Source organism: Elephas maximus, chromosome 7, assembly GCF_024166365.1.
Source record: "Elephas maximus indicus isolate mEleMax1 chromosome 7, mEleMax1 primary haplotype, whole genome shotgun sequence".
Taxonomy (NCBI): Eukaryota; Metazoa; Chordata; class Mammalia; order Proboscidea; family Elephantidae; genus Elephas; species Elephas maximus.
In genome coordinates this window covers 109102853-109113547 of record NC_064825.1, presented here as the reverse complement: position 1 = coordinate 109113547, position 10695 = coordinate 109102853, and the positions used below count along the sequence as shown (strand labels likewise).

Here is a 10695-nt window from a genome sequence, read left to right as displayed (position 1 = left end):
TTTATCAAGATTGAACTTGCATCTGATTTTTTTTTCCATTGTACCTTTAATCACTGAGTATATTCGTGAGCATCTTTACATTCTGAAGGTCTCTAGAGCACTATATAGATACCTTAAGTTGTTTTGCTACTTTTCTTGAATTGCACCTTAACTCATCCCACTGGGGACTATGTAAATTGTCCTAGATAATTAGCAGGCATGTCAAGGTTTTTTATTTATTTATTTATTTATTTTTAAGTCTCTCAGATGATTTGGAAGTAATTCATGAATTACACACTTCTTCCACAGGTAATATCACAAAGAGGGAGAACAAACATAAATTCTTTCTTCTCAAGACAGAGGAGGATCAAGTTGGAAGATTTTTGCTTGTTCAATACAGGTGAGCATGTAACAATTGTCTTTCATTTTGATTATCACCTGGATCTTGATAATTTCCCATGAGTCTTGCATTCTGACTGTAGACGCTCTTATGGTCACTCACAGCTAAGCCCTTTCAAGTTTACCACAACAATTTGTTATTGCCTTTGTTATCTAGAGTTCCCTGGGTCCTTATGCTGTTTTCAGTGCATAAATCCTATTAATCAAATATGTATGCAAATTCTATCTTATTTGTATGAGCTGCTATTGCCATTGGGATACTGCAAGGAAAGAGGGATTTTTTATATCTGAAAACTTCATTTCTCCTCTCCCAGAATCTATTAGAATTATGACTGTCAGAAGAAATACAGGATACAAAATTATGTTTAAATTTCAGATTTAAAAAATGACTAATTTTTTAGTATAAATATGTTCTATGCAATATTTAATTAATTGTGAAGGTTTTTTTCATAAAAATGTTTGCTTAAATTTGAAGATAAGTAGGAAACACCCAATATTTGATAAACTGGGAACATTTTAAGACTAGCATTCCCATTCCAGTACATGGTGTTTCATTGTTGTGGTGCTGGTTGAAGCTTTTTGGTTATTTGTTTTCCTTAGTAGGTTGCTTAAGAATGGACCTGATTGTTTAAAAAGGGCATTGCAAACTGATTGAGTGGACAGACAAATACATCGTGTGCTTTGTTTAAAGTTACAGAATAATGGAGAACTCGCTGAACCCAAATAAATCTTGCCTGATATCACTGGATCTGCATACTTTTGTGTCCTGCCTGCTCAAATGCTTATCAGCAAATGAGGGTATTTTAAATATATTCATTGAGATGTTAAAAACAAATCATAGGTATTCTCTTCCACAAAAGGAGAATGGGAGGAGAGAAAGAATCCAGTCATCTGCAGAAAGAGTGGTAACTAACAGTAAATGGGACATAGGCTCAATAAAACTAGAATATATTTTAAGAAAATATTGAAGACTTCAAAGCAGTTGGAATGGCACGCAGTCCCAAGCCTTTGCACAATTCAGTGCAGCTCATACCACAATAAAATCTTACATTACAGGTCCTGTTATAAGCAAATTTCAGGTAAAATTTTCAAAAGAGCATAGGCTTATTACTATTATACAATGTTTGGTTCAGGACATGGAAGGGAGATTTGAACTCAGTTGAGAAACAGCAGACAATTTATTTTAGGAAGAAGAGGATGGAAGTGGCTCACCAATCTTTAGTATTGCCCTCCACTTTATGTCCTGCACAAGGTGTGCGAAATCGACACCAATAGTGAACAATCCCTAGACCGATGTCATCCTCCTGACCATTTTAGCCAGCCACAGGACCGAAAGTCATCCTTAATAGACACCTGCTGCAAAGTGCGTTTGGGCTGCTGCTGATTCAAACATTAAGTATGAACCTTCTGGGTGCCCTTAAAAAGTTTTACCTGATAGTTGTGCAAGTTAACCTGTTTATTACATTAATTCTAATATTTTAATTCTGTGTTTATGTCACTGAATGTTTTGAACTGCAACTTCTATTGCAATTTAAATATTTATCCTTTCAGAATGGTTTCATATTTTTTTTTACAAATAATGTGTCCACATATATAACTTGCAGAAATAAGTAAACTTTCTGGCATTGCATGCTTGGACATATGTTGTAAATGTCTTGTGACATTTCCAGAAGTGACTTTTGGTCTTATTCACCCGTCCTCCCATGTTACAGGCAAATCATATTGATCTGTCCATTTTCTTTCATTTTGTTCATTTTCTGTAATCTCCTCCTTATGTGTATAAAAATATTCCAAAAATGTTATTTTTTATCATAATCACATAATAAAATTGCAAGCCACAGACAAGAAGCTGTGGATCAAGTGGTAGTTCCACAGTAATCAGAAAATAAACACTCAAAAATGTGCATTTGCTTCTATTAATTTGATAATTATAGTCCATTAGCACAGTATAAGTCTCAAGTTGCAATACTGAAGGATTCTATGTGCAAAATATTGATCAACGAAGGAAGCATCAAAAGAAAATGAGAGGAATACACAGAGTTATTATACCAAAAAATTGCTCAGCATTCAACCATTTGGTAGGTAGCATATTATCAAGAACTGATGGTATTGGAAGAAAACATTTTAGCTGCACTGATGGCAATGGCAAAAAAACAAGGCTCCAGGAATTAACCAAATACTAATTGAAATGCTTCAATAAATAGATCAGTGCTAGAAGTGCTCACTCATCTATGTCAAAAAATTTGAAAAAGAGCTACCCGGCAAGCCAACTAGAAGAGATCCATATTTGTGCCCATTCCGAAGAAAGGTAATCCCAAAGAATGAAGAAATCATCAAACAATATTATAGAATCACAACAAGTAAAATGTTGCTGAAGATAATTCAAAAGGAATTACAGCAGTACGTCCACGGGGAACTGCCACAAATTCAAGCTGGACTCAGAAGAGTATGTGGATGAGATATATCGTTGCTGATTTTCAATGGACCTTGGCTGAAAGCAGGGACTAATAGGAAGATATTTACTTGTGTTTTGTTGACTATGCAAAGGCATTGGACTGTGTGGATCATAACAAATTATGGATAACATTGCAAAAATTAGGAATTCCAGAACACTTAATTTTGCTCATGAGAAATCTGTACATAAGTCAAGAGGCAGTCTTTGGAAGAGAACAAGTGGATACTTCCCAGTTTAAAATCATGGAAGGTACACATCAGGGTTGTATCCTTTGACCATACTTATTCAGTCTGTATGCTAAGCAAATAACCGGAGAAGCTGAACTATATGAAGAAGAATGTGGCAACAAATTGGAGGAAGACTCATTAACAGCTTGCGATATGCAGATGAAACAACCTCGCTTGCTGAAAGTGAAGACGACTTAAAGTACTTATTCATGAAGATCAAAGACTATAGCCTTGAGTAGGGATGACATTTCAACATAAATAAAACAAAAATACTCACAACTGGACCAATAAGCAACATTATGATAAATGGAGAAAAGACTGAAGTTGTCAAGGCTTTCATTTTACTTGGATCCACCATTAATGCCTATGGAAGCAGCAATCAAGAAATTAAATGACTTATTGTACTGGACAAATATTCAGCAATAGACCTCTTTAAAGTGTTAAAACACAAAGATGACACTTTGAGGATTAAGGTGTGCCTGACCCAAGCCATGGCATTTTCAATCACCTTATATGTGTGCAAAAGTTTGACAATGAATAAGACAGATTGAGGAAGAGTTGACGCCTTTGAATTATGGTGTTGGTGAAGAATATTTAATGTGCCATGGACTGCCAGAAGAATGAACAAGTCTGTCTTGGAAGAAGTACAGCCAGAGTTCTCCTTAGAAGCAAGGATGGCAAGACTGTCTCACATACTTCGGATGTATTATCAGGAGGAATCAGTCCCTGGAGAAGGACATCATGTTTGGTAAGGTAGAAGGTCAGGATAAAAGAGGAAGTGCCTGGATGAGATGGACGACACAATGGCTGCAACAATGGGCTCAAACGTGATCATGATTATGAGGATGGCACTGGACCTGGCAGTGTTTTGTTCTATTGCACACTGGGACGCTACGAGTTGAAGTTGGCTCCAGCATGCCTAAAAACAACAAACGTCTTTGTAGTATTCTCTGTTTTCAGCCACGACACATCTGACATAAGCAGTGATAGCCCTCATCCCACATCTTCCTCTGAATCTGGCTTGTATTTCTGTCAGTATACTGCAGCAATCACTTGTACATTATCGTCACTAAAATTTTACTTGTGTGTGACATTATCATTACAATCCAGACTGCAAGCTTCATAAAGGAATGGTCAAGGCTGATTTTTGTTGACTACTCTACCCAGCTTTTAGGACTGTGTCTACCCCATGGAATGAATTCAATAAATATTTCTTAAATGAAAGAATAGATAAACGAATGAATGGAGAGCCATCTTCCTGTAGAAATAAGTAGGGATCCCATTTTTTAAAAAGGAATTCTGAAGTTTGAAGGTAGGGTCCTAAACCTAATCATTTCTGCTTATAAAAAGAGAAGAATAGACACAGCCAAACAGAGAGAAGAGTAGGATAGACAACAGAGACAGACACACTTAGAAGCCCAGGAATGCCTGGGATTTCTGGCAGCTACTAGAAGCTGAAATAGACTAAGAAGCCTCTCCCTCTAGAACCACACTCAGAATTTGGACTTCCTGCTCCTTGCACTGTGGGAAAATAAATTCCTCTTTTTAAAACACTCACTCGTGGTATATTTTGTTATGGCAGCACTAGGTAACTAAGATAATAATTGAACTATGAACATGGATTTTTTTTTCTTTTTTTAGAGGAGAGGACTATGGAATCACTAATAACAGATGAATAGAATATTGAACATCTGCATACATATACATACATGAATGTTTTTATGTATTTATATATACAAAAATGTATGTGTTCATGTGAAACAGGGAAATTTAATTAATTTTTTTGTAGTAAGAGTCCCCAAAATATCTGGAAAATTTAAGGCCTCATAAAGGGTGTTGAACAAGCTAACTAAATGTTATTTTATGCATAAATGAAGAGACTGACCATTTGCAGCCTTCATCTGGTAGTTAGATGTGCTACATTTGTGACATTAGACTAGTTATTTAATAGCTGGAAGATCAAATTTTCATTTCTACAACAAGGAGAATCCTATTTCCATTCCGTTCTGCCTTGAATTGCCCCCGAGGGATGATGAATACAATGCTCTTTTGCAATGCCTGACATGTGGTGTACTCCATATAATTTTCTCTGAAGTTTTGTACACATGGTGGAGAGCAGAGTTAGAAAAGCCAAACAAGCTGCCCCCTTCTTAAACACACATGCACATACACACACATATGTAATGACATATATCATATAGAATATTTTTTCCAAAAATTGTATGCTTATAACAGATTTTTTTTTAAAGATTATCCTACAGAGAATATAAAATCAGCTAAAATTTCACTCTGTAATAATCTAGGTGAAAGATGATGTTGGCTTGGGCCTCAGTTTTATGAGTAGATAAGTTAGTTGGCTTTTATGGATACTGATATTTTGAAGGTAGATCATACAGAATTTTCTGATGTATTGGATATGGAGTGTATGAGAAAGAGAAGAGAGAACAGTTTCTCCAATATCTGTTTCTTTGTTTAAGTAATTCCATCTGAGCAAATGGAAGTATAGCGTTATCATTGACTTGAGATGGAGGATGCTATGAGTGTAGTAAATTTGGGGGATGGGTGCATGATAAGTTCAGTTTTGGTCATGTTGTGTTGCTATATAATATTCACATGGATATATTATAAGTAGATAGTTGAATTATAAATATAAAGTTTGGGAAAGAGTTTAGTAATGGAGATATAAATTCAGGAGTTATAAGTATATAGATCATATTTAAAACCATGAGACTGAATAAGATCACTTGGGAAAACAGTGTAAATAGAAAAGACAAGAAGGTCAAGGACTAAGATCTGAGTTACTCCAACATTAAGAAACAGAGAGAAAGGAACAAAAGCAAAGAAGGATGAGCAGGTTCAACTCATGTGGTAGGACGAAAACTCAGAGTCCAGTGTCCTGAAAGCTAAAAGAAGAAAGCCTTTCCATGAGGAGTAAGCAATCAACTCTGTCAAATGTTACCGGTAGGTAAAGAAAGATGAGGACTGAGAATTGACCACAGGGTTTTTAGCAAGATAAAAATCAGCAATACTTTGACAAGAGCACTGTCTTTGTTATCTAGTGCTGCTATAACAGAAACACCAAAAATGAATGGCTTTAACAAAGATAAATTTATTCTCTCACAGTCTAGGAAGCTAAAAGTCCAAATTCAGGGTGCCAACTCCAGGGGAAGGCTTTCTCTCTAGGTAGGCTCAATCTTCTCATTGATCTTCCCCTGGTCTAGAAGCTTCTCAGTGCAGGAACCCTGGGTCCAAATGATGTGCTTCCCTCCTGGTTCTTCATTATTGGTGACATGAGGTCAACCTGTCTCTCTGCTTGCTTCTCTCTTTTATATCTCACAAGAGATTGACTCAATATATAATCTAATCTTGAACATTAAGTCCTCCCTCATTAACATCAAAGCGGTAGGATTTACAACACATAGGAAAATCACATCAGATGATGTGGTTGGTGGATAATCATACAATACTGGGAATCATGGACTGACCAAGTTGACACACATTTTTGGGGGACATAATTCAATCCATAACAGGCAGTTTCTCCCTGGAGTGATAGTAAAAGAAGGAGAAAAAAAAAGCTATCGAGTGAATTCCGATCCTGGTGACCCTATAGGACAGAGTAGAACTGCCCCTAGAGTTTCCAAGGAGCAGCTGGTGGATTTGAACTGTCAACCTTAAGTTAGCAGCTGAGTTCTTAACCACTATACCACCTGGGTTCCGGAGTGATTGTTGTTACTTGTAGTTAGGTGCTCTCGAGTCCATTATGACTCAGCTACCCCAATTTTTTTTTTACCCTATGCACAACAGAATGAAACACTGCCTGGTCCTAAGCCATCCTCACAATTGTTATGCTTGAAGTCATTGTTGCAGGCACTGTGTCAATTCATCTCATTGAGGGTCTTCCTCTTTACCCTGACCCTCTACTTTACCAAGCATGATGTCCTTCTCCAGGGACTAATTCTTCCTGATAACAAGTCCAAAGTATGTAAGATGAAGTCTCACAATACTGACTTCTAAGGATCATTCTGGCTGTACTTCTTCCAGGACAGATTTGTTTCTTTCTTTTGGCAGTCCATGGTATATTCAAGGAAACCTGGTGGTGTAGTGGTTAGCTATGGCTTCTAACGAAAAGGTTGACAGTTTGAATCCACCAGATGCACCTTGGAAACTCTATGGGGCAGTTCTATTCTGCCCTATAGGGTCGCTATGAGTCAGAATCCACTCGACGGCAACAGACTTGGTTTTTTTGATTTGGTATATTCAATGTTCTTCTCCAACACCACAATTCGAAGGTCTCATTTCTCCTTTGGTTTTCTTTGTTCATCATCCAGCTTTCACATGCATATGAGGTGACTGAAAACACCCTGGCTTGTGTCAGGTGCACCTTAGTCATCAAGGTATCATCTTTGCTTTTCAACACTTTAAAGAGGTCTTTTGCAGCCTATTTGTCCAATGCAATGCATTTTTTGATTTCTTGACATCAGGTTGCTTGGGTGTTGATTTTGGATCCAAGTAAAATGACATCCTTGACAACCTCAATCTTTCTCTGTCACACAATTATATGAAGGTGATATGATTTTAGATGACTAGATTATATGATCTAGTCACTCAATTATAACATGGTTCAGAATAGTTGGATTGTTGGGGCATAGAGACAGAGAGAATAAGAAGAAGAAAAAGAAGAAGGAGGAGGAAAGAAGAGAGAGAAAGAAGCAGGGAGGTGAGAAGTTTTGGGAGGAGGAGAGAAGAGATAGTAAAGAAAGAAAAGTGAGAAGAAAGAAGGACTGGGAAAGGGAAGGAAAGGGAAAAGAGGGAAGGAAAGAAAGAAAAGAGTAAAGAAAAGAGGATGTGAAGAGTGTGAAGGTGAAGGTAGAATAGGGGAGGGGAGGAGAAGAGGAGAGGAAAATTGAGAGGAAGGGTGGAATGTGAACAAATAAGGGCCAGATTATCAAAGTCCTTTTTAAAGGGGGTGACTTAAAAAAAAAAAAAAATTGACAATGAGAAATTTTAAACAGTAGAGTGGAAGAGCTGTTTTTGAAGTGTTATTATATCATTCAGGCTAAGGTGAGGAGTGACAGGCAGCAGCATCACAGGTGCGGAAACCCCCACCATCCCACACAGGAGCATGCACATAATCCTATTTAAATGCAGGAGTTTCCTGAGTGTACTTAAGGGCTCTTCCTCTTTAGTAAGAAAACAAATAGGTTTAATTCTCGTGTCCTCAGAACATCATAGACGGGACCTTAAAAGTGTTCTTGTTTAAGGCTGAGAATGAACTATTCGACTTTCCTTGTATTTTTGCACAATTTATTTTCTTTTTTTTTTTTTCTTATCCCAGCAAAAGCACCCTCCGATCTGAGACAAAAGCATGACCAACCACACAACCGTGACTGAATTTGTTCTCCTGGGATTCAGGGATCATCCGGAGCTACAGTGCTTTCTTTTTGTGTTGTTCCTACTTACCTATATGACCACTGTGATTGGAAATCTCGGCATGATCCTGTTAATCAAAATTGACTCCCATTTCCACACTCCCATGTACTTCTTTCTCAGTAACTTGTCCCTTGTCGATTTCTGCTACTCTTCTGTCATTGCCCCCAATATGCTGGTGAACTTCTGGGTGAAGAACCCAGTCATTTCATTTAATGGATGTGCCACCCAATTCTTCTTTTTTGGTTCCTTTGCTGGCATTGAGGGCTTCCTGTTGGCTGTGATGGCCTATGACCGTTATGTGGCCATCTGCAAGCCTCTCCTCTACACAGTCACCATGTCCCCCCATCTCAGCATCCTCTTGGTGTTATTTACATATCTTGCAGGCTTTATAAATGCTGCCATTCACACTGGCTTCACCTTCCAGCTATCTTTCTGTTGCGCAAATGTCATCAACCACTTTTTCTGTGACACACCACCGCTCCTTAAACTCTCTTGTTCTGACACACACATCAATGAGGTTGTCATTTTTGCTTTTGCCAGTTTTAATGAACTGAGCTGCCTCCTGACTATTCTCATTTCTTATCTTTACATCCTGGTGGCCATCTTGAGGATCCAGTCTGCTGAGGGAAGGTGCAAAGCCTTCTCCACCTGTGCTTCCCATTTGATGGCAGTCACCATCTTCTTTGGGACAATCCTCTTCATGTATCTGCACCCCAGTCCCAGCTACTCAATGGACCAAGACAAAGTAGTATCTGTGTTTTATACACTTATCATCCCTGTGTTAAATCCTCTCATCTATAGTCTGAGAAACAAAGAGGTCAAATCTTCCCTAGGGAAAATTTTTAAAACAAATTATTTTTACTCATGTTGTTAGAATCATAAAAGGGTGGGATTTGAGGACTACAATGGAAACTAACTCTAACTGAACTCAGCTTCATTCACCCTGGCTCCTACCTTTATCCTGTCATAAGCTTTCTTCTGATAACAGAGTTGGACTAAATGTCCCAGATATGTTAGGGAATATGGTCACTCTGTATAAATACCACTCATTCCGCAGAACCTAAACTCCAGAAAATAACCAAATATCACATTTTAATACCGTGTTCATAGGTGTAAATCCCAGTATAGAAACAGATGGGGGAGAGAGAGAGAGTGAGTGGCCAGGGGACTGATTCCAATCTTCTTCCCTGTCTAATGGCATCTTTATCAGGTGGTGGTGGACCTGTCAGAGGAGAGGTGATTAGGACCAAGCTGAGTCAGAATATCCCAATGGACTCTGACAGGGTTTTGAGGCTGCCTTTTTCCCTAGTGAATCAGAGGCAAATTTTAGAACTAAGTCTTGATAGGGGTTCTGTCTTAATGTCATTAGGATGCCTTAAAAAAAAAAAAAAAAGATACTTTTTGTGCCATGGAAAAAAACAATTTTGAGGTCTGGACTAATATTAAAATTTTAACAAAACTTAAGTGGACATCTTCCTAAATCATTGAAATTTTGTGACAAATTTATGAGAATCCTGTCCCACATAAAACAAGTTTTCAGATAGATCAAACATTTTAAGGAAGGTTGGAAAGACCTCCAGAATGAGCCAAGAGAGGGAAGATTGCTCAGAAGGTTATGGCAACTGTTTTGTTTGGGAGGGTTTCAAAGGGATAATCTTGATAGATATTCTCAAAGGACACAAAATGATCACAGGGGCTTATTATGAAGAAGTTCTAAGAAAACAGAAAACTGCATTAGTGACAAAAAGGCCAGGAAACCTGTGCCAAGGAATTTTTTTTTCCATCACGACAATGTACCCACTTATTCTTAGAGGGTAGCGTTCTTTGAGAATTTCACTGGGAAAACTTACCCCATTTGCCCCATAGCCCTGACCTTGGCCCTTCAGATTTCTTTTTGTTTCCAAAACTTAAGAACATTTAAAAGGAATACAATTTGAGTCCCTTGAGGATTCAGAAGAGTACTGGGATGAGGGGCATTGTTGCTGATTGTAGAATCCTCTTGGCTGAAAGCAGAGAATACCAGAAAGATGTTTACCTCTGTTTTATTGACTATACAAAGAGACTCAACTGTGTGGATCGTAACAAATTATGGATAACATTGTGAAAAATGGGAGTTTCAGAACTCTTAATTGTGTTCATGAGGAACCTACACATAGACTAAGAGGTAATTGTTGGAACAGAGCAAGGTGATATGCACAGTTTAAA

The 10695-nt window shown here is 37.8% G+C and overlaps 1 protein-coding gene across 1 annotated transcript; it reads left to right on the top strand.

Annotated features, from left to right (window-relative positions):
• The first annotated feature begins 2743 nt into the window (after positions 1-2743).
• LOC126080303 (olfactory receptor 1020-like) lies at positions 2744-9364 on the top strand. The gene is made up of 3 exons (XM_049891554.1): positions 2744-2824; positions 5716-5742; positions 8435-9364. Exons 1-3 carry the CDS (start codon positions 2744-2746, stop codon positions 9362-9364), a joined length of 1038 nt encoding a protein of 345 aa, XP_049747511.1.
• The last annotated feature ends 1331 nt before the right edge of the window (positions 9365-10695 follow it).